At 34.5% G+C, this 25,871-nt stretch overlaps 2 protein-coding genes across 2 annotated transcripts; both read right to left on the reverse strand.

Moving 5' to 3' along the window:
* Positions 1 to 682: 682 nt before the first annotated feature.
* Positions 683 to 2,588, reverse strand: LOC127097291 (40S ribosomal protein S11). The gene is made up of 6 exons (XM_051035795.1): positions 2,383 to 2,588; positions 2,256 to 2,296; positions 2,050 to 2,150; positions 1,225 to 1,369; positions 1,042 to 1,131; positions 683 to 936 (listed from the first exon to the last, which is right to left on the reverse strand). Exons 1-6 carry the CDS (start codon positions 2,392 to 2,394, stop codon positions 846 to 848), a joined length of 480 nt encoding a protein of 159 aa, XP_050891752.1. The 5' UTR covers positions 2,395 to 2,588; the 3' UTR covers positions 683 to 845.
* Positions 2,589 to 21,616: 19,028 nt separating this feature from the next.
* LOC127097290 (40S ribosomal protein S11) lies at positions 21,617 to 23,455 on the reverse strand. The gene is made up of 6 exons (XM_051035794.1): positions 23,299 to 23,455; positions 23,175 to 23,215; positions 22,984 to 23,084; positions 22,159 to 22,303; positions 21,976 to 22,065; positions 21,617 to 21,870 (listed from the first exon to the last, which is right to left on the reverse strand). Exons 1-6 carry the CDS (start codon positions 23,308 to 23,310, stop codon positions 21,780 to 21,782), a joined length of 480 nt encoding a protein of 159 aa, XP_050891751.1. The 5' UTR covers positions 23,311 to 23,455; the 3' UTR covers positions 21,617 to 21,779.
* Positions 23,456 to 25,871: the final 2,416 nt, after the last annotated feature.

Below are 25,871 nucleotides of genomic sequence, written 5' to 3' on the forward strand. Positions count from 1 at the left end.
AAAACATATTGAAAATTATCAAGTTTTATAACAACGGGGATGGGATTGGTCAAAATTCCATGACTCAATCAAAATTAGAACTCTTTTGTTATTGATTATGTATAATATATACACTTTTCTGTGATTTTATAAGTAATTTTTATAACAATTTATATAAAGACAGTAAGTTATTTCAAACTTAGGTTTGGAATTAAAAAATTCAACAATGGAAAAATTTAATGGTTTAACAAAATAATAATTACATAACCTTTAAAAATATATGTATATCTCAATATTTTCTAGTAATATTAAAATAATGAAATTTTATTGATTTATTAAAATTGTAATATCTATAATAATTATAAACAGAGTTTTATTGTGGTGAAAGATAACACACCGATACTATTCAGGAAGAAAATAATTTGGATAGATACAAAATAAACCACTTAAAGACCAGTTTGAAAGGGCTTATTTGATCTTATCTACCGATGTAAATTTTGTGTCACAATTAAGGAGCTGTTGATCATGCTTTCATTCTACAAAATATAACTAATAAAAAACATATAAAATGTTCACATATCTAACTCAATTCTTGAACCATGCAATCTAGCTCCCTGACAAGGAGCAAAAGAAAAAGAGACATTATAAAAATATATAGATGAGTAAGCACAAACATAATGCCAAAAAAAAGTGCAACTCTTACTAAAAAGCAATAATCATATCAAAATCTTTTACCATTAACTACTTAAATCAATGCAAAGCATTTAAATAAATCCAAATTCTGATCAGATTATAACAATGTCATGACCTTAAAATATTTTAAACCAAGGTACAATTGACTTCAATGCTCACTGAAAATTCTAAACTCATATTCCTGTAAATGCCTTCTTTGCAAGATTAGAAGATCCGGCTGGGAGAACTTTCAATACATTAAACCTGACTGTTTTTGAAATTGGCCTGTGAACATTGTAGAAGTAAATGTAAATAGAGAGCTTAAACACAACAAATTAATTGTTCTTGAATAAACTAAAAATAAACTTTGTTTTTCAGCAAAGATCTAACCTGCACTGGCCAATAGTAACATGATCTCCTTCCTTCACTCGGAAACAAGGTGAAACATGCGCAGGGATATTAGAATGACGCTTCTCGTATCTAGTAACAAATAATCACAACAAATAGTCCTTACACAATTGTGGCACACAAATATATCAGAACTGCTCACAGTAGTAAGAAAGAGTAGAATACCTCTGATACTTCTTGATGAAGTGAAGATAATTTCTCCTAACAATGATGGTCCTATTCATCTTTGCACTATGACAGGTCCCAGCTATGATACGACCACGGATCGAGACATTGCCAGTGAATGGGCACTTCTTGTCAATATAAGTTCCTGTGTGAAAAACATTAGAAGAAGTCCTCCGGATACAGACACAAGTAAACTTATGTACAAATAAGAAAATGTAAGACTTGATGTGACTCAGAAAAAATATAAGTACATTAGATTCTGAGTCCATGCAATGAATCTTATAAGAAAGAATTCAAATCCTAGAAATTGAGATAACAAAAAGACTCTATCTAATTGGACACCAAAGTTTGGATTTAAAGGAACCAATTATAACTATAATATTTAGTTGGCTAGACAATTATTCCTAACAGATGAATGATACACAATTTGAGTAACTACAAATTCACTGTAACAGACACCTCTAAAAAAGGTGTATGTCTCAGTGTTGGTGTCTGGTGACAGTGTATGCTTCATAGACTACACTTTCTTATATACAAACCTCTTGATGTGTCCAGTCTATCCATCATGATTCTTAGAACACAATGTCAACTCCATTGTATCAGTAAAATACTAACATTAGCATATCAATGTTCATAGACATTCCAATCTATCTATCTATGGTTCTAACCACAAAATGACAACTACATAAACAGTTAAACATAGGTATTCATATCAGTATACACTCAATTTTATCAGAGCAAATAATCACTGAAAGAATATAAACTAATAACATTAACATGAACATCAAAATCACACAAAATCCGTAAATTCAGAATCTAACAAACCTTCAATGGCATCCCTGGGAGTCTTGAATCCAAGTCCAACAGATTTCCAAAATCGGTTTCCACCCTTACCAGGTCTCTTCCCCTTCCCAGATATCTTCGAGCTTCATAAAAAAAATACAGATTCACCAACATTGAAATAGAAACCATAATAACAACATTCATACTAAAAGATGAAAGTTTCGCAGATGAAAGTTTCGCAGAATTACCATAGAAACACTTTGGGTTGCTTCAAATAAGCCTTCTCAGTCTGCAAATTCGAAATCAGAAAGCAATTAGTAAATCGAAAAATCATCAAAAGCACAAAGAAGAAGCATTGATTTGAAGGTAACAAACTTGCTCCGCCATGGTTGGTTGTTGATGAGGGTTTGTTTCACACCGGGAAGTTTGCAGCGGCGGCAATGGGTAACCCTAAACCTGAGATGGCGATGCTAGTTTTATAACGAAGAACAAATTTTGTTTTCTTTTTTTTTTTCTTTCTATTATTTGGGCTTTACAACATTGGATAAGTAACAACTCAAATTGGGGTAACTTTTTCACCTTACCTTTTCTGATACACCCCCTACTTTTAACTATAGCAAATCAAATGGAATTATGCTGATACGTATTTCAACAAATTACACATCTTTATTTTATTTTGATTCTATCTACTAACATTGCTCCATTAATCTCTTTTTTTTATTTTTCAATGTTATTTTAAAATATTTTTTATTTCAAATACATATAATCATACTATATGTAAATGATCATCAGTTATCCTCAAATTGTTTTTCTCAAATGAATAATATAGTTGGTATATATCATGATAAAAATTAAGTTTGAAATTCTGAACAAATTTCTATCCTATATTATAGTATTCTTATTATTTTAATTATTATTTTAATTAAAATGGAATTATTATTAACATAGTTATTTAGTGGTCAACTTCTCCTAACGACTAGGAATTTAGACAAAGTTTATATCGGTCAAGTGAAAGTAGTCAAAAAAATCATATTATTTGGGATGAGAAAGAAACTAGAAGAGGTCAATGGATTTTGGGTTGAGCTTCTTCACGAGGTATTATGGTTATATTATACAACTTCACACTCATCAACCAATGAAACCCTCTTCATGATGGTCTAGGATGCAAATGTGGTAATCCCAATTGAAATTAACACACTCACATGGCGAAGGGAGCACTCTAGTGAAGAAAAATATCAGATCAAACTAGAAAACTATGTGAACCTCATGAAAGAGATCAGATAGATAATTGAAATTCAAGAATTTGCAGCAAAGTAAAGAACGACGATAAGGTACAATTCAAAGGTGAAACCTACGACAATGGAAGAGTGTGACCTAATACTGAAACAGATAGTATAGCTATCTAAGAATGGTAATATATACCCAAATTGGGGAGGGAGTTTTCGAGTACGATACAAAATGTCACATTGGGCATACCTGATACAAGCTATAAAGTATTTAAAGAGAAGAAATTTTGAGGACTTGGAATATTATTAATTTAAGATATTATTATAGTTGAATGGAGCCTCTAAGGCCAAACATTATATAACTTTTATTTTTATGCAATAAATCAATAACCCTTAGGGTCACACTTTTTCCTCGCAAGGGTAAGGTGTTTAATGAGACTGTGTGATTGTTTTAATTAACCATGCATTATGCCATAGGTAAAAATCTTAAATGATCGACTTAGAAGACGATCAGAACTCTTGTGGGACACTGAGACCCTTTAGGGTATCCATCAGGATCTTGGTAGGACTTTAAAGCGTTATAGAGTGTCCATCAGAACCTTAAGGGACTCTAAAGCTCTCCAAAGTATCCATCAGAACCTTAGTATGACTCTAAAACCTTTTAGGTACCCATTAAAACCTCAATAGGACTCTGAAGCCATTTGGGGTATCCATCAAAACCTTTATATGATTCTAAAGCTCTACGGGGTATCCATCAGAACCTGAGTGGGACTCTAACAAGGAGGGTTAAATTACTTAAATCAAATACAACAAGCATAAAAATATAAGGTAATATCCTAGGTGGATGAGACATCTTAGGGTGAGGTCTCTAGTTTGACAGTATTGTGAGTGCAATATGCTCTTGATGTATTTTGAATGATATCAAAACTAGGTAACTTAGATCCTTGTGTATTTAGACCTCACAATCTCAAATGTGCATCATCATCATCATAGAACATGTAAGACTAGATTACATAAGTCATCGCATGCCTAAAATATGCATTCTTTATAAAAAGACATACATGGGTTGATACATGTTGAGTATGGGTTAATACACACTGAGTGGAATTCAAATGAATTTGGGTTTGCCTCTAATGAGTCGATACAATCGAGTAATGAGTCGATACATCCTGCGATTGGGTCAACTCATTCTTGTTTGGGTCGACTCAATCTGAAAGACGTTTTTCAAAGATTGTCATTGCCTCAAATGAGTCGATACAAATGAAAAATGGGTTGATACATTGAGCGGATGGATCGACTCTCCCGTGTTTAGAGTTGACTCATCCTGAAACATTTTTCTCTCAAATTAGTTAATACCTAGAATGTATTGTCTCTGTTTGCTTCGTATTAACTCATTCAACTGATGTATTGACTCATTCCATTTTAGATTCAATACATTATGTACCAAATTTTAAAAATTACATTTTGGATAAAAATATGTTTTTACTCATTTCTTTTTTACATTCACACATACATATAAATACTTATTCATGCGTCATTTATAAGCATTGAATCCTGAAAGATACAAAGAATTCTCATCATCTTCAACCTCTCTTGACGCATTCATCAACTACACATAATCATTTTTTATTGTTTGTTGGAAAAAAAAGATTGATAAGGTCCAATTTAAGATTGTGTAATCAATATGGGTTAAGGTTTTCTTTGGGGGATTTTATAACACCAAATTACACCGTTATTTTGACTCGTTTTGTACATGTTTTATTATCGTTTTACCTTAATTTCTAGTGTTATGTGGGTATTTTGTCTGCATTTAAGGTATTTGACCATATAGGATCCATGTGTGAAGAAATGAAGCAATTTAGATGCAAAACAAAGAAAAATGGGAAATTACACACAAGACGACCTACATGACAATTGCCATGGAGAATGCCATATGAAGAGTGACGTGTCCCACTCACCAACGGAAAGATTGACCCATTCTTCCACACGTTGGAAAGGTGGTGTTCTCCACCTTGGCATGACATTCGTCATCCTTTGTGAAGGCCATACAGTTAGAAAATGGACTTGCTTGGTCTCCCACTCACTCCATGCACTCATAAATTCTCTCCCATGAATGAAAAAGCTTCCCACTTAATATTTTGGACCTTGGAACATTATAAATAAGCGATAAGCTTCATTTTCCGAGGCATCCAAGCTTAGAACAATCTTAAGCACTAGAATTACCGGTTAAAATTATAACTCGTCACATCGAGGGGTTATAGCACCAGAGAGCATTAAGTTTGCACGAAGTTTGGAGCACTTTATCTCATCACAGTTTAATCTTGCCTCCATTTATATTTCTTAAAAATCTTTATCAATTTATTATGTACCAGATTCAAGCCTCTCTTTGGAGCAAGTTATTATCATATTACGCATTTTATTATCGCTTTGTTTATTTACTCGCACTTTACTTTCCTCGTCTCTCACAACTTCTTTTATTTCCAAGTCTTATTTCTCGCACCGTATTGCTTTCAATTACCTTTCCAAAATGTTTACTTCTAAGTTTCAAAACTATGTTTTCATGTTTGTCATAAGTATGTCCAGCTAATTTGTTGATGCTAGGATGTGAGGACCGTCATTTGGCGGTACTCTAACTGTTGTTTCTTTAGGATTTTAATTATGGGTTATTTTGGTTTTAATACAATTTTTCTGAGCTCAATTTAATCGGTCACTATGAAAGTAGAGCCATGAAAACGACGGGTAAGATCGAAAGTCGTCTGACACTAAAGAATAAGATTGGTTTGTTTTTTATTAACGAATACTGCAAAAACACTTTGTTAATTAACTAGGAAAGTATAATATTTATAGAAGGAGGTTTAAAAACTATTTGTGGATGTGTTTATAGGTTTTGGATCCGGTTACCTGAACAAAAGCATGGAACCCTCTTAAGTTAAACTTTTCAATCAAAATTACTTTTCAACTGAGTAAAGAGTCTGATTTCTTAAAATATGATTTACTACTTTAACGCAATAAGCATTGGTCACCCATGACAGTGGACGGTATAAATTAGAGAGTCAAATCTGGTTCTAAATACGCGAAAGCGATAGTTCCTGTTCAATTATATTATTTTCAAAGTAGAAAATATTTCCTTGTACAATGATCCTATTTAGAAACAATCAAGAGTACTGTTGTTTGATAAGAATCGCGTCCCGGTATTATTTGTTTGAATTTATTAAAGTTATTTATTTCATTTCTCATTTGCTTAATTCATTTTCCTTAGATAAATATTGTAGCAACTATAAACTATAGATTGACAATTAGGTCTCTGTGGGTTCGATATCTTTTAAAACTACAAGATAGATTAACAATTAGGTCTCTCGCGAACAGAATTTAAGGATAAAACCTTAGGGTCTTTACTCCAAGATCAAGGGTTTATTATGAGGTTTTTGCACAAGTCTTGTCAACTTGGATTCGACCGAGCAAAGACTTTGAATAATGGGGGTTATTGCAAAGGAGTATCGGTAATCGGATGATTAATTGAAAGGCGTGGGACAAGATTTCACAATTTGGATTCAACCGGGTGAAGGCTTTAAAGAAAGAAAGGTTTGGTTAAAGGAGTAGCGGTAACCGAAAGATCATATTGGAGATCTTGTGTGACTTGATCTTGCTAACATCAAGGGTGGAGAAGGAGCTAGAATCAACATCAAACATAGGGTTTGGAGTTTGCATTTCTACTACTTCTCTTACAAACTGATATTGCAAAGGTTAATTACAATACCTCAAATTGATTTCGAATTAAGGACAATCGTACTAATAGTGAGGACAATTGTTTTATACTTCTACACGTTTTTGAAACTTACTCCTTCGTGGTTGTCCGACTTAGCTATGTGATTGCATTATCGGAATAAATGCAATTTAATGGATGTTTTACGATTCAAATTTTGGAGAAGCCTCATTCTAACAGGTGATATTGAGTTGATTTAAAAAAAAAAAATTCAAAGAGTTTTCTATTTTTCGTATAAAAGGATTTTGAGTAATTCGTATAACAAAATAAAGTCTTTGTAATTGAATAAGTCTTAAATTAAGGACCACTTGTGATGTGTCAGGTGGAGACATATTATTTTAAATTATAAATAATTTTTCAAAAATAATAAAATATTAATACTATTTGTTATTTATTACTATCTTTGTCTCAAATAATGAGTAATTTTACAAAGAAAATAAAAAAAATCTCAAATTAAATATCACTTTACAATAATAATAATAAAATATTAATAAAAAAATTAGTTATACATAATTTATTTACTTTTTATTACTCTCAAATTAAATATCACTTTACAATAATAATAAAATATTAATAAAAAAAAATAGTTATACATAATTTATTTACTTTTTATTACTCTCTATCTACTTCGATTTTTCTCAAAAATTAATAAAGGATAATTGTATAATAATGTAAGTCATAATATTTTTTCTTACAAAAGTTCTAAAATTTGTGTGAAATTGATAAAATAATACAAATATTTTGAATGAGGAGAAATAAACTGTTTTATTAAGTGCAATAGTAACTCAAAGGAAGGCATAACAATATATAAGAAAAAGAACATGTTGTAGTTCCAACAAGAGGGTGAGTATTAATGAATTAGAAATTTGAAGATGAAAAAAAATAGTAATCCAACTAATAAATTGGTGTAGTTAGAATTATGAATATATAAAGTATGAAACTATAAAATGGAATGAGAAAACGAAGCACAAATAATGTATAGTCATCAATTAATAATGCAACATAAAATAAACGTAGCTTAATTAGTGTTGTATTCGGGAAACAGAGTTTTAACAAGTGAGTCGTTGTAGTATAGTGGTAAGTATTCCCGCCTGTCACCCGGGTAACCCGGGTTCGATCCCCGGCAACGGCGTAGTGGTTTTTTCATTTTTCGTTTCGTTTCACCAATTGATATATTCATATTTTTATTGGGCTTTCTGTTTTATGTTTGGGCGGCCCTTATCAAGTATTCACAACCCTTTCCTCTTGTACCCCTCTAATTCTAAGCATGGATGGATTAATGAGATTTTTCTTATTTTCAATAAGTATTAATAACACAATATCAATTTCTTGTTCAATTTACGAAATATAACAAATCCAATGCTGTAACTTTTTTTTAATTAAACATGTTTTTTTAATTATAAAATAATCATTCTTAAAAATATAAATAATAATATTAAAATAATCATGTTTCAAATCCTAAACATGGAAAGAATCCCCTTAGTTTTAATGTCAATTATAATCAATCAAGATCAAATTCAAGCAATCAAAAGCCTTCAAGCAGATGGAATCGAGACATAACAGGAAACAAATCGGGGAAAAGTTCGCCTTCATGTTACGGCCCGTAATTCTTCGCCTTTTTCCGTGTTTTATCCACTTTCCACCATTCTTCCTCTTGGAATGCTTATTTTGACTTGAAAACACAATACCAAAGCTTAAAACATGGTAAAATGAAAGGAAAACAAACGAAAACAGTAAAATATGAAGGAAAAACAACTAATAAAAATGATATAAAAATCACTTATCAAGTTCCTTTACGAGGACAGTGTAAATTGGATCCTTAGATCCAATTAGATAAAGGTATATATACTCTCATGTTGTTGGCCGAGATAGTACGAGTGGAGTTGATAAAGCCATCTTTAGGGATACGAATCCTTGTTGGCACTCGGGAGTCCGCTCGAAAAAGCGTTTATTTGTTTAATAACTTTAAAAAGGGGAAAGTGTGTTGCGTGGACCTCGAAATGAATATGTTCAAAGTTGTTAGCATCTCGTTTAGTTTCATGTCTTCCTTTTTTGTTGTAGGTGTCGTCATATGAATGATCGTCTCACATTTGTTCGTATTCGCTTCTATGCCTCTCTCTTTAAAGTAAAAACCTAGAAACTTGTTGGTTCTTACCCTGAAAGTGCAATTCTCTAGATTGATCCTCATATTATACTACTAAACTCTTCGAAATACCCGAGCAAGATGTTGGTCTTATAAACCTTCTTCGACCGACTTAACGATCATGTCATTCATATACACTTCCAATGTTTCACCTATCTTTTCTTTAAAAAACTTATTTATCAAATGTTGGTATGTTGCTCCTGCATTTTTCTATCCAATGGGCATCACATTGTACTAGTAGTTGGCTTGCTTCGTCATGAAAACAATTTTCTATCAACCTGTCTCATGCATTGGTATTGGATTGTAGTCGGATTATGCATCCATGAACGACATAAGCTTGTACCCAACTGAGTTGCCAATCAATTTTTCTATACTCAGAAGTGGATATGAGTCTTTGAGACATGCTTTATTCATATCGTTATAATCGATATACATTATCCTTTTTCTATAGGCTTTCTTGACTAGCACCGCATTAGATATCCAATTGGTGTATTTCACATCAAAAATGAAATTAGCATCCAACAAACCTTAGATTTTTTTGTTGTCGCTTATGCTTTCTCTAGGGACTTGCGCCTTGTCCTCTAAGACATATACTAGACACAAGGATCAATGTGCAAGTGATGACATACTACACTAGGATCTATGCCAAACATATCGTGGGGAGATATGGCGAAGTGACCAGTGTTGACTCTAAAACATTTAACTAATCCTTCCTTCACTTTGGTAGGTAGGATGACTCTTATTCTTATCGACCTCATCAGATTATCGTCTAGCTAGACGCTTCGAAGTCTCCATCAAGAAATGGCTTTGGATTTTTTGTCTTGATCCTAGTTAAGTAGCCTAACTTGTATCCATGCAGAGGTTCGTCTTTGCAAATGTCGAAGTCAAGTACTTCCGATGCTCCATCAGCTTCCGCAACTCTTCCTCCAGGAACGAGTGTTATTGTAAAGAGATTCTTCAATATTGCTTCATATATTCGATTTGCTTTGCGAAGGTTGACTTTGACTACAACAGGTCTTCCAAAATCATTGTGGTGCTTTATCTTTAGGTGGACGGAGGAGGCCACGACGTCTAAAGCTACCAAAAAATAGTTGGTTGAGAATGTTGTTATAGACACTATCACAAGGTATCACAAAGAATCAAACATCCACGGTCCTCTTGTCATTTCCATCTTCCAAAGAGATCGTAAGAATGTTTGTCCACACATAAGTGTAGAAGAATCATTGAATGCTAGGAGGATCTGAGCATAACACAACCTTAGTTCTTGCTTCCTTAAACCAAGCTCAGTTAAAATTTTAAAGTAAATCAGATTGCAGGAACTTCGATCATCTACGAGGATCCCTTTGACATAATGATTAATAATGGTAGCGGTAATGATCAATGGAAGAGTAGGATTCATAATTCAGTCCACCTTCTCATGATCTTAAAACCCTAAGATTGATCTTTCATCTTCTTGCTTATTGTTTAAAGAGGGTCTTCTAAACAATCTTTGCAATTGAGGCTTTACTTGCTTGATCAGGTCTCCATCGCGCGTGTCTATGACAAAGGTTGAAGAGGAACTTGATTTGGAGAACTTTGAAGGATCTTTTGGTAGGAGATTTGAACCTACTTCCATCTTAGAGTATTGGTCAAAGCGGTCGAGGTTTGAATTGGAGGAAATTTGATTGAATAAGGAAAGATTGGATTGAATCAAAGATCTGATTGTGGAAATTCATAGGAATTAGAAGTCAATTCTCACAGACGACACCATTATTTTGTTTAGGAATCAGAATAGTTGATGCAGATCCTAGAAATGGTGATGCGAGTTTTTTTTTTAATGAAAAGAGAATAGAGTGAATTATGGATTGAATCATATACGTCGAGGTAAAAATAATTTAAATGGTTGAGATATAAACTGAACTACCTCCGATAAATTTTTTGCAGAAGAGCATCCACTCCCTGATGAGATTAGGAATTCCTCGAGCCATAGTTAGAAAGAGTGGGAGACATGCACACAATTGCTGACAAATACTTTAGAAATTTATGCAAGAACTACCGGTCTACCGGTCCAAGAACTTGAAATTCCCATGTATGGTTGGCAAGTTATGGTCCATTCATTTTCCAAAAAGGCCTATAATCAAAGTGGCATAACTTGCACATGGAATGGCCAAATTGGATGGTTCTTCTTTGAGCAAATCACATTTGATGTGTACTTTCATAATCCATCATCACATTTTGCCAAAAGCCTTCACACAAAAAGGCCATTTTTCAAGTGCACTAATTAAAGACCAAGGGCAAAATGGTCCAATCTGAGAAATATTTGGAATTTTGAAATGAGGCTTTTTGCAACAATTTCTAAATATCATTTGTGACTTGTTTGAACCAAATTTGGACATAAAATGAGCTGCATTAAGGAAGGGCATTTTGGCCACACACTTGAAAAATACACTTAACACTAATCATCTTAATTTTGCTAATCATGATCAATTTTGGATTAATGAATTGGTATATATTGTTAATTATAACTGTATTGCTTAATCACTAATCATTTTTCAAGATCCAAACAGAAAATCACAAAAAACTCTCTCAATTCTCTCACTTTTTCACACATTGCTTTCACATTTTTTTCCAAATTCATCAATAATTCATCAATTTTCTTGCAAATTCGTGGTGTAGTTCTCATTTGCAGGTGTTAATCAAGAGCTGTTTGCATCAATTGGAGCTCAAAACCATCAAAAACTCCAACTGTCCAAGATAGTTCATCAATGGCAAATCGAGAGTTCAAGCATTTGGAGTATTGTTGAGCTACCAAAGCTGTGCCAATCGTCTTCCTAATCACCATACTTCATTTGTTTTCGTGAATTGAAGCAGAACAATCACAAATTCTGCGACTGCATATTTACAAGGTTGGATTTCGAATCGAACCGTTTGCCAAATTGAGATAGGGCATTTGTAGATCTTTCAATGTAGAGTACTGTATTGCTTGTAGTTTTGATTTTGATTAAGTATTGAGCGAGATATCGTAGATTAAAGTTTAGATGCACAAACTTCATTCGTTCGATTCGCTTTGTACACGAGTTTCTGGACATTTTCGTTTGCATATTTGGAATGTACGTGCTTAGACCTTTCCAATGGTATATCGCTCGTCCAATTTGGTGAAGAAAAGCTTACAACCGAAGCTGAAGGTGATGAAGGCGACGAACACGAAGAACACGCGAGGAAGATTAGAATTTCTGGAAAAATGTCGTTGCAGATCCGTTTCGTTTGCCTGGCTTTTCAAAATTCTGTTTGGCGCCAAGGATGACCAATAAGGAGCGGCCAGCACATTAATGATGCCACAGTGGCGTTTTGGCCTGGCTCCATTATTACGGAACTGCCATTACATATTTATTTAATTCATACTCCACTTAAATAATTATTACAATAATTCCACAAATCTTATAAAAATCACATAAAATCCATTTTTAATCCAAAATTAGTGAGACTTTTTTTGTTAGCTTCATAATTTTGTCTAGAATTTTATAGGTATGATAACTCAAGTTGTGCTTGGAGATTTTTTTGACTTTGCCTATGGATCTTTGACTTGTGTGCATTTTTTGTATGTTTCACCATTTCTAACATGAAATAATCATACCTTATCCAAAATTAATGAAATTTCACATGATAATTCTTGACACATTCCTGGAGATTTTGGTATATTATTTGTAATTTTTGGATCTCTGGATTGGTAGATATGATTTATTCTTTTTGAGTGTGACAATATGTGTCACACTATGATATGCAATGTTCATGATTTATTTTTCCATGCTTCCCCTAGGCCTATGGCTCTGATTTTTTGCATGAGATACCTTTGATATGTTAACTTTTAACATGATTTTTTTGTGGATTTAATTGATCCATTTTCTAATTGATTTGGATTTTTGATTGTTGTTTAGCATTTTTAGGTTGTTTCTTGTGTAACAAACTTTACATGTGTTGTTGAATACTCATCCCTAATCCTATAAATGTGAAAATTGGTGGAGTGTTTCTTAACATGTGTAGCTTCCATTTGGCTTTGGTCCCATTCATTTCCCATTTGATCTCACTGTTTTACAATTTATTGAAGTTGACATGTGATTTGTGATCTAATTTGGTTGTGTTTTTGCATGCCTTAACATGTTGATTTAATTTCTATAGCTCCTTTTGTCCAAATGGTATGAAAATTGATATGTAGCTCATTGAATATGTTCTGTTTAGACATGAATTTTTGTGGAATTTATTGAGATGTTTTGGTTTGTCTTTAATTGAAATCATTTTGTTTGTGTATATGTGGTTCTTACTTGCCTAGTTTGACTTAGATTGTACATGAAATTAACTTGGTGTATAGTTTTGATGTGAGACCAATTGGATGCTCTTTGTATGTGATTAATGTTGACTTTGATCATGTTTCACTTGCTGTTTTGACTTTTTTCCTTCTTTTTGACCCTAGGATTGTCCTAGTGGTCTTGTATCTCATGTTTGAATGTGATTTTCAGGTTAAGAGGCAAAATACCTTAAGGAGGTGGATTCACATTTGATTGAGATATCATTTGACATTGTACACTAACTTGTTTTGTTTTGTAGGATGTTTGGCTTTTGAGTTGCTTGCACTTTGGTGCATTGGATTGTGTTTGTCTGTGTATAGCTAATTGTGAACCATTTGCTGTTTAGTTGTGTGATTGGTATACTGGTGATATTTGATTGATTTCAGGTACATTAGTTGCTAATATTGCTTTGCTTTGCTTGATAAGCAATTTGCACTGAGGTATAACATTCTTAACTTCATGTAGTCTAGAAGACCTGGTTTGTTACTTAGCCAGGCACCTGTCTGAAGTCCTCCTTAAGAGGCAATGCTTGTGATTGTTTATTTTTGTCCCCAAGCAGGTAAAGACCTTTTGATAAGGCAATTGGCAGAACCCAAGGGATATGCAACCTATCCCCTGCTAATCAGTTGAGTCATCCCTCTGCTCACACAACTGGTGTTGATGCATTGGGATACAAACCCAAGATCTTGTACAGTGTACAGTGTCAGTGTCATAAGTGTAGAAAGGTTCTCACTTTCTGGACCCACACTTCTTTGTCTATAGCTCTCCCTGGCCAGGGATAAGAGCTGTGAAGTCTCATCTTCACTCACCTTTCATCTGCTTCACCTTAGCCCCTCAATGGCAAGGTTAAGAGCACCATAACCCTTGTACAGTTAGCTTGCCTTTGCAGCCTTACCCCTTGTTTGAGCCTCACTTGTGTGCATATAGTGTGTGCAGTTTGTGATTGATTGTGTGATATTGCTTGTGAATAGGATAGGCTGGCTCCCTGTGCCAGTTAGCTAGAAACCTTGACTTAGGGATGATTTTGCATGATAACATCTAGGCTCGAGTCGTAGTCTCCCTAGTTGTGTCTCCCTTTGTTATCTGGTTAGGCTAGTCATGTATCCCTGCGTAGGGGAACTACGTCGCCCTGATCCTCATACCAGATGAGGTACGTAGGAAGGAGATTGAGCTGATCTCTCCGGGCAACCTTTTGCTTTTTTTGTGTGTGTTGTTGTGTGCTTGGAAGCTGATGTAAGTCCATCGAGTGGCATTCGGGTTCTAGTGTGGGTTTGTTTGGTTCGGATGCTGATGTAAGTCCAGTGATTGGCAGTCGGGCTCCACGTTTGCCTCTTTGTGTGTGTTTTGGTTCGGATGTCGATGTAAGTCCAGTGATTGGCATTCGGGCTCCACGTTTGCCAATGTTTGGTTTTGTTTAGCGTGTGTTAGCCGAGCTACGAATGCTCTGATTCTTCTTCGTTCAAGAAGATACGTATGCATAGGATGTGATATCCTAGTGAGCATGTGTCGTTTCCCCAGTCCGAACTACTTCGACTCTGATGTCTATGCCTGATAGACTAAGTAGGCCCATGATACGATATCCTGCCGAGTCAGTTTCAGTCTATTTCTTGTGTCTCTTTCAGCCAGTGTGTGTGAGCGTGAGCAGTGTTTTAGTAACCATTTTCCTTCCTATTGTGCGTGGATCCCGTCGAGTACGACAGATGTGTAGGGGTGTTAATACCTTCCCTTCGCATAACCGACTCCCGATCCCATTCTCTTTGGTCGCGAGACCATGTCTTTTCCAGGTTTACTTCGAGCGTTTCCTTTCCCTCTTTTGGGATAAATAACGCACGGTGGCGGCTCTGTTGTTCTTGTTTTCCCGTCGGTTTTTCGCGTAATGCGACACTTATATCACCTGCAAATCAACTTAATCAAATATCATTATCCGCATATAGTGATTCTGACTAGGTGAGTGACTTAGATGATCTAAGATCCACTTCATGTTATTGCATATACTTTAGCTTTAACCTGATCGCATGGATCTCAAAGAAACAGTCACTTGTAGCTCGCTCGAGTACCAAATCTAAATAATGTGCCCTAGCTCACACGACTTCAGAACTATTGCGGATTTAATCACTATTTATAGAATTCCATATCAACTACTTCATTCTTACTTTGTTATGCGATAATCTAAGTGCAACTCTGTTCTCCCATAATCCAGTTCTACATGCACGAACCAAGCATATAGAACTCGATATTCCCTTTTTTGGAGAGCGTGTAATAGAAGGGAAGTTGTAAATCCAACATGTTTTGGCCATGCAAAAATTGCATACATGTTAACTAAGCCTTTGCTTACTGTTTCATTTACTTATTTTCATACCAAACTCAAAGTCATAGACTTACACTCCATTATGAGTTTGAGGGAGTATTAGAGAACAACTAACAAGAGTTAGTTATAATTAGTTATATTAACTATAACTAACTATTGAAAGGTAGTTATATCAAATTAAAGTTAATTAGGATAAGAATCAAATGCTTCTCTATACTCCCTCTGTCTCAAATTATAAGATATTTTAGACATTTCACGCAAATTAAGAAACATAATTATTGTTGTATGGGAAAGAGAAATTATACATGACTTTACAATATTATTATCCATTTATTATAGATGATGAAAAAAGTTTAAAAATTAGAAGAATAAATAGTAATAAATAATAAAGGGTGTGTTGGGAAAAATTCATTATTGTTGCGTTGGAATTATAAAGTGTGTTAGAATTGGAGAGAACGATGGAGAGACAAGATTAAAGAGGGGAAGAGAGAGAGAGAGAGAGAGAGAGAGAGAGAGAGAGAGAGAGAGAGAGAGAGAGAGAGAGAGAGAGAGATAGAATTGCATAACTGAATTCTTTGTTCACATTTTGTTACATCAGTTAGTATTTATAGTTTGTTACACCTAACTGAACTTTACTAACTCAGTTTATATAAGCTGGAGGGAAGGGATATTTTATACTCCTAATACTCCCCCTTCAAACTTATGGTGGTTGATCAAGCTCAAGATTTTCAACCACCTTAATATTGCTTTTGAGAAATAGAAACCTAGTAGTAAAAATGGGTTTTGTTAACACATCAGCTCACTAGTTAAAAGCATGAATATGAGAAACAGTGAGATCCTTGTTGAGCATCTTCTCACTAACAAAGAAAATGTCGAGTTCCATGTGTTTGGTTCTGGCATACAGAACAGGGTTGTGAGCAAGTGACATAGCACTTAGGTTATCACACAAAACAGTAGGAGTCTGATGCTTGATGTGCAGTTCTTGCAGTAATGACTGAAGCCAAAGAATGTCTATTGTTGCATGGGTCAGGCTTCTATACAGCCTCACCACTTGACCTAGCAACTATAGTTTTCTTTTAGCCCAGTAAGAGACTATATTTGGACCTAGGAAAATGCAGGCCCCAGAAGTGGAACACCTGCCATCTGGGTCAGAGGCCCAGTCTGCTTCACAAAAGCCTGTGATGGTAATAGGAGTTCTTAGATTTGCAGGGTGAAGAAGCAATCCATAAGAGACGGTGCCTTAAATATATCTTAAGATTATTTTCACATCTTTCCAATGATCTTCTAGTGGATTGGATAGGAATTGGCACGCCTTGTTTACAGCAAAAGAAATCACAGGTCTAGTCATTGTGGCATATTGAAGTGCCCCTACTTCAAACCTAAAGTGTGTAGGATCAGAAACCTGAGTTGAGCCAACTTTGGAAAGTTTTGTACTATAAGCCATATGAGAAATTATACCCTTGGTTGAGGCCATGTTGGTTTTGAGGAGAAGATCCCTTATGTATTTACCTTGAGATAGCATAAGAGAGCCATTAGAGAGATAAGTAACCTCAATGCCCAAAAAAATAGTCCATTTGGCCAAGATCCTTGAGAGAAAATTCCATGTTGAGTTTGGTGACAAGTTTTTATTGAATGGTGTATATGACCCAGTGATGAATATATCATCAACATAGACCAACACTAATATGGAGCATGTAGGTGTGAGTAGCATGAATAAGGAGGGATCACATCTTCTAGCAGAAAAGCTAAGCCGCATAAGAGCACCTTTAAGTCTGTTAAACCAGGCCTTTGCGACTTGGTTAAGACCATATAAGGCCTTTTGAAGCTTGCACACCAAGCCTGGTTCACCTTTCTCAAATCCTGGTGGTTGCAGCATGTAAACTTCCTCATTGAGTTGTCCATTCAGAAACGCATTATTCATATCCAGTTGTTGAATGGCCCATTTGTGAGATATAGCTAAAGTTAAGATTGTTCTCACAATTACTAGCTTGATAATAGGTGAGAAAGTCTTTGTGTAGTCAAACCTTTCAACTTGGTGGAACCCTTTAGCCACAAACCTAGCCTTGTATTTGTTGATAAAACCATCAGGGTTCTCTTTTACCCTAAATACCCATTTGCACCCAATAGGTTTTCTGTGAGATGGTGTAGGGACCAAAGACCAAGTCTTGTTGCTTAAAAGGGCATGATGTTCTGACTGCATTGTAGCACGCCATGCAAGTATAGTTAGAGTCTGCTTATGAGATGATGGTTCAAGGTGAGTAAGAAGAATAGTAGGTTGTAAATGAGGTTGAACAATACCATGTCTGGCTCTAGTAGTCATGGCATGAGTGTTGAGAGGATGAATGGATGGAGCGGGTACGACTATGATTGTGGAGGATGAAGGAAAACTTGTGTCATCAGAAACCAAAGGAGAAGACTCAGATGCAGAATTAGATAGTACAGGGGTTTGACTTAGGGAACTACAGAAGGAAAATGATATGTATGGAGAAGAGAGTTTGATATCATGTCTATGTTTGGCTCGAGAAGATCAGTTGGTGAGTGACTAGGCTGGGAGATTGCAGCCTAATTTGAAGTAGAACTCATTTTGGTTGACATTGAAACAAGACTGACAGGAACCTGAGTGGGAGGACTAGAACAGAATAAGGATATAGGGACAGAAGACCTAGAGGACAGACCTGAGGGAATAGAAACAGGTGTAGATTTTGAGGAAGGAAACATGGTGGAGTAAGGGAATTTGCATTCATTGAACAAGACATCTTTTGAGATAAACACTTTGCCATTAGAACCAAGACATTTGTACCCTTTATGAGTGGGAGAGTAACCTAGAAAAAGACACTCTTTTGAGTGCATAGCCAATTTGTTTGAATTATAAGGTGTGAGGGAAACAGTAGCAGTCAAACCCTTTTAGAAATTAATAATCAGGGACTTTGAAATAGAGCAAGAAAGGGGATGAGGTGTTTCCTAGAGTTGAATATGGGAGCCTATTGATGAGATAGGTAGCTGTAATAAAGGCATGATTCCAAAACTTGATAGGCAAATTTTCTCAAGCTAAGAGTGTTAAATCAGTCTCTACAACATTTCTATGTTTTCTTTCAACTGATCCATTTTTATGATGAGTGTGAGGACAAGAAATTCTATGGATAATAACATGTGAGGCCAGAAAGTGTGTGAGAGGTTTGAACTCACCCACCCCCACCCCCACCCCACGCCCCAAAATCAGTTTGAACTGATTTAATTTTGAGGCCAAATTGTAATTCAACTAAGGCTTTAAACGGAACAAATGTATTGGGTGTGAGATTTTAGTTTTAAAGGGTAAATCCATGTGTACCTACTGTAAGCATCTACGCATGTCAGGAAGCAAGTGTAGCCACAAGTATATTGAACACGGGAAGGTCCCCATAGATCACATATAATTAATTCAAGGGGTTTTGTGTAAATAGTAGTTGAAGAAGTATAAGGTAATCTGTGAACCTTTCCCATTCAACAAGCATTACAAAATTCATCAAATTATTTATTAGGAATTGAGACATTACACAATTTGAGAACCTATTTTAAGACCTCATGACTAGGATGGCCAAGTTTGTGATGCCATAGTTGATACACATTAGAAACTGAACCTATAGTTCTATTGTTAAAAGAGGGTATTGAAACAATAACTAAGACTAAAATTTGTAGATAGAGACTTGAGATTTGAAGAGGTGTTGCCAATGCTGGGGGCTTTAGGAGATGATGGTGGTGGAATGCAATCAAACTTGTATAAACCAGCAGGTCCAAGAGAGTCACTCAAGAGTATCTTAGATGTAGTCTGACATTTGACAAAGCAAGAATTAGCATGGAATTCAAAAAAGATAGAATTATCTTTTGCAAATTGGCTGACACTTATGAGATTTTTGGTGATATTAGGAACAGGAAGCAGTTTACTTAATTTTAGAGATCTATGAGGACAGAAATTTGAGGGAAAGACCATAGAGCCACGAGATGTAATGGACAAACCTTGACCATTACCAATTTGAACATGATATATGCTAGGCAGAGAGATTGAATCCATGAGGTTGGTGGCTTCAGGTGTGACGTGATCGGAGGCTCCTGAATCAAGATACCAATGTTGGTTGTAGAAAGAGGAAACTTTAGTTCCAGCTAGCAAGGCTTAAGGACTTGGTCCAGAGTATTGAGAGGAGAGGGAAGGACTCATAGGTGGAGATTGTTGTAGATGCGGATGATTAGGTGCTTTGTAACCAGGTTGTGTCCATACATTGGACTGATTTGGTCCATACTTACCATAGGTTGCAGGTGCACCATAGTAGGTGTTGGAACCATAGGGATCATGCGTATGTCGATAATAGCAATAATTGGCATCATGCCCAGTTTTGTAATAGATTTGACATTGAACAGAGTTTATGTTGGCATTGCGAGCACCGGGACCTCGAAATCTTCCTCCACAGTCACTTTTTCCTCGAAAGTAGTTGCCACTGCCAAAACCCATGAGAGTTACCACCATTGGGTTCAGGATTTTCCGGATTTTGATAGTTGGAATTTGCTGTTTGCGTACCTCCTTGAGTAAGATTAACAGTTACAACCTCAGCTACATCTTTGATTTTTAAACCCTAGATTCTTGAGTTATAAGCAGTGATTCAAGTTCATCCAAAGAAATGAATTTCGATTTTGAGTTTACTGCGCTACTACTGAGTCAAATTCAGATGGTAAAGCTTCGAGGATGAGTTCAATTTGATCACGTGTATAACCGGATCACCGATGGACATCAGTGTGTCGACAATCGTACGAACACGAGCAAGAAACTCTGAAATAGATCTGATACCTTTTGAGAGAGAATGGAGCTCCGATCTGATCTGAGTTGACGAGAGTTGATTTTCATTTGCATCAGTGAAAAAAAATCAGGTTGTTTTATTAAGAGTTGAAGAGAGGTTAGGTTGACGAGAAGGAGTTGAAGCAACGAGTTGAAGCAATTAAACAAGCTCCGATCTAAGAACACAAAAAGTTCTTAGGTAGACACGGATATAACAAATAGAGACCACTAACACAGATATCATGAGTTTTCATAAGGTTAGGTTGTTTGATTAAGAACAAATAATTCTTTTAACTAAACTCGTTTTGTTTAAACACATTATCAAAGATAAAAATACATTGGGATTACCGATAGTATAAAAACAGATTGAAAATTATCAAGTTTTATAACAACAAGGGGACGGGATTGGTCAAAATTCTATGACTCAATCAAAATTAGAACTTTTTTGTTATGGATTATATATAATATATACACTTTTCTGTGATTTTATAAGTAATTTTTATAACAATTTATTCAAAGGCAGTAAGTTATTTCAAACTTAGGTTTGGAATTAAAAAATTCAACAATGGTAAAATTTCATGGTTTAACAAAATAATAATTAGATAACTTTTAAAAACATATGTATATCTCAATATTTTCTAGTAATATTAAAATAATGAAATTTTATTGATTTATTAAAATTGTAATATCTATAATAATTATAAACAGACTTTTATTGTGGTGAAAGATAACACACCGATACTATTTAGGAAGAAAATAATTTGGATTGATACAAAAATAAACCAATTAAAGACCAGTTTGAAAGGGCTTATTTGATCTTATCTACCAATGTAAATTTTGTGTCACAATTAAGGAGCTGTTGATCATGCTTTCATTCTACAAAATATAACTAATAAAAAACATATAAAATGTTCACATATCTAACTCAATTCTTGAACCATGCAATCTAGCTCCCTGACAAGGAGCAAAAGAAAAAGAGACATTATAAAAATATATAGATGAGTAAGCACAAACATAATGCCAAAAAAAAGTGCAACTCTTACTAAAAAGCAATAATCATATCAAAATCTTTTACCATTAACTACTTAAATCAATGCAAAGCATTTAAATAAATCCAAATTCTGATCAGATTATAACAATGTCATGACCTTAAAATATTTTAAACCAAGGTACAATTGACTTCAATGCTCACTGAAAATTCTAAACTCATATTCCTGTAAATGCCTTCTTTGCAAGATTAGAAGATCCGGCTGGGAGAACTTTCAATACATTAAACCTGACTGTTTTTGAAATTGGCCTGTGAACATTGTAGAAGTAAATGTAAATAGAGAGCTTAAACACAACAAATTAATTGTTCTTGAATAAACTAAAAATAAACTTTGTTTTTCAGCAAAGATCTAACCTGCACTGGCCAATAGTAACATGATCTCCTTCCTTCACTCGGAAACAAGGTGAAACATGCGCAGGGATATTAGAATGACGCTTCTCGTACCTAGTAACAAATAATCACAACAAATAGTCCTTACACAATTGTGGCACACAAATATATCAGAACTGCTCACAGTAGTAAGAAAGAGTAGAATACCTCTGATACTTCTTGATGAAGTGAAGATAATTTCTCCTAACAATGATGGTCCTATTCATCTTTGCACTATGACAGGTCCCAGCTATGATACGACCACGGATCGAGACATTGCCAGTGAATGGGCACTTCTTGTCAATATAAGTTCCTATGTGAAAAACATTAGAAGAAGTCCTCCGGATACAGACACAAGTAAACTTATGTACAAATAAGAAAATGTAAGACTTGATGTGACTCAAAAAATATAAGTACATTAGATTCTGAGTCCATGCAATGAATCTTATAAGAAAGAATTCAAATCCTAGAAATTGAGATAACAAAAAGACTCTATCTAATTGGACACCAAAGTTTGGATTTAAAGGAACCAATTATAACTATAATATTTAGTTGGCTAGACAATTATTCCTAACAGATGAATGATACACAATTTGAGTAACTACAAATTCACTGTAACACAGACACCTCTAAAAAAGGTGTATGTCTCAGTGTTGGTGTCTGGTGACCGTGTATGCTTCATAGACTACACTTTCTTATATACAAACCTCTTGATGTGTCCAGTCTATCCATCATGATTCTTAGAACACAATGTCAACTCCATTGTATCAGTAAAATACTAACATTAGCATATCAATGTTCATAGACATTCCAATCTATCTATCTATGGTTCTAACCACAAAATGACAACTACATAAACAGTTAAACATAGGTATTCATATCAGTATACACTCAATTTTATCAGAGTAAATAATCACTGAAAGAATATAAACTAATAACATTAACATGAACATCAAAATCACACAAAATCCGTAAATTCAGAATCTAACAAACCTTCAATGGCATCCCTGGGAGTCTTGAATCCAAGTCCAACAGATTTCCAGAATCGGTTTCCACCCTTACCAGGTCTCTTCCCCTTCCCAGATATCTTCGAGCTTCATAAAAAAAATACAGATTCACGAACATTGAAATAGAAACCATAATAACAACATTCATACTAAAAGATGAAAGTTTCGCAGAATTACCATAGAAACACTTTGGGTTGCTTCAAATAAGCCTTCTCAGTCTGCAAATTCGAAATCAGAAAGCAATTAGTAAATCGAAAAATCATCAAAAGCACAAAGAAGCATTGATTTGAAGGTAACAAACTTGCTCCGCCATGGTTGGTTGTTGATGAGGGTTTGTTTCACACCGGGAAGTTTGCAGCGGCAGCAATGGGTAACCCTAAACCTGAGATGGCGATGCTAGTTTTATAACGAAGAACAAATTTTGTTGAGTTTTTTTTTTTTCTATTATTTGGGCTTTACAACAGTGGATAAGTAACAACTCAAATTGGGGTAACTTTTTCACCTTACCTTTTCTGATACACCCCCTACTTTTAACTATGGCAAATCAAATGGAATTATGCTTATACGTATTTCAACAAATTACACATATTTAATTTATTTTGATTCTATCTACTAACATTGCTCCATTAATCTCTTTTTTTTTATTTTTCAATGTTATTTTAAAATATTTTTTATTTCAAATACATATAATCATACTATATGTAAATGATCATCAGTTATCCTCAAATTGTTTTTCTCAAATGAATAATATAGTTGGTATATATCATGATAAAAATTAAGTTTGAAATTCTGAACAAATTTCTATCCTATATTATAGTATTCTTATTATTTTAATTATTATTTTAATAAAAATGGAATTATTATTAACATAGTTATTTAGTGGTCAACTTCTCTTAACGACTAGGAATTTAGACAAAATTTATATCGGTCAAGTGGAAGTAGTCAAAAAAATCATATTATTTGGGATGAGAAAGAAACTAGAAGAGGTCAATGGATTTTGGGTTGAGCTTCTTCACGAGGTATTATGGTTATATTATACAACTTCACACTCATCAACCAATGAAACCCTCTTCAGGATGGTCTAGGATGCAAATGTGGTAATCCCAATTGAAATTAACACACTCACATGGCGAAGGGAGCACTCTAGTGAAGAAAAATATCAGATCAAACTAGAAAACTATGTGAACCTCATGAAAGAGATCAGATAGATAATTGAAATTCAAGAATTTGCAGCAAAGTAAAGAACGACGATAAGGTACAATTCAAAGGTGAAACCTACGACAATGGAAGAGTGTGACCTAATACTGAAACAGATAGTATAGCTATCTAAGAATGGTAATATATACCCAAATTGGGGAGGGAGTTTTCGAGTACGATACAAAATATCACATTGGGCATACCTGATACAAGCTATAAAGTATTTAAAGAGAAGAAATTTTGAGGACTTGGAATATTATTAATTTAAGATATTATTATAGTTGAATGGAGCCTCTAAGGCCAAACATTATGTAACTTTTATTTTTATGCAATAAATCAATAACCCTTAGGGTCACACTTTTTCCTCGCAAGGGTAAGGTGTTTAATGAGACTGTGTGATTGTTTTAATTAACCATGCATTATGCCATAGGTAAAAATCTTAAATGATCGACTTAGAAGACGATCAGAACTCTTGTGGGACACTGAGACCCTTTAGGGTATCCATCAGGATCTTGGTAGGACTTTAAAGCGTTATAGAGTGTCCATCAGAACCTTAAGGGACTCTAAAGCTCTCCAAAGTATCCATCAGAACCTTAGTATGACTCTAAAACCTTTTAGGTACCCATTAAAACCTCAATAGGACTCTGAAGCCATTTGGGGTATCCATCAAAACCTTTATATGATTCTAAAGCTCTACGGGGTATCCATCAGAACCTGAGTGGGACTCTAACAAGGAGGGTTAAATTACTTAAATCAATTACAACAAGCATAAAAATATAAGGTAATATCCTAGGTGGATGAGACATCTTAGGGTGAGGTCTCTAGTTTGACAGTATTGTGAGTGCAATATGCTCTTGATGTATTTTGAATGATATCAAAACTAGGTAACTTAGATCCTTGTGTATTTAGACCTCACAATCTCAAATATGCATCATCATCATCATAGAACATGTAAGACTAGATTACATAAGTCATCGCATGCCTAAAATATGCATTCTTTATAAAAAGACATACATGGGTTGATACATGTTGAGTATGGGTTAATACACACTGAGTGGAATTCAAATGAATTTGGGTTTGCCTCTAATGAGTCGATACAATCGAGTAATGAGTCGATACATCCTGCGATTGGGTCAACTCATTCTTGTTTGGGTCGACTCAATCTGAAAGACGTTTTTCAAAGATTGTCATTGCCTCAAATGAGTCGATACAAATGAAAAATGGGTTGATACATTGAGCGGATGGATCGACTCTCCCGTGTTTAGAGTTGACTCATCCTGAAACATTTTTCTCTCAAATTAGTTAATACCTATAATGTATTGTCTCTGTTTGCTTCGTATTAACTCATTCAACTGATGTATTGACTCATTCCATTTTAGATTCAATACATTATGTACCAAATTTTAAAAATTACATTTTGGATAAAAATATGTTTTTACTCATTTCTTTTTTACATTCACACATACATATAAATACTTATTCATGCGTCATTTATAAGCATTGAATCCTGAAAGATACAAAGAATTCTCATCATCTTCAACCTCTCTTGACACATTCATCAACTACACATAATCATTTTTTATTGTTTGTTGGAAAAAAAAAGATTGATAAGGTCCAATTTAGGATTGTGTAATCAATATGAGTTAAGGTTTTCTTTGGGGGATTTTATAACACCAA

This window comes from Lathyrus oleraceus, chromosome 6, assembly GCF_024323335.1.
Source record: "Lathyrus oleraceus cultivar Zhongwan6 chromosome 6, CAAS_Psat_ZW6_1.0, whole genome shotgun sequence".
NCBI lineage: Eukaryota > Viridiplantae > Streptophyta > Magnoliopsida > Fabales > Fabaceae > Lathyrus > Lathyrus oleraceus.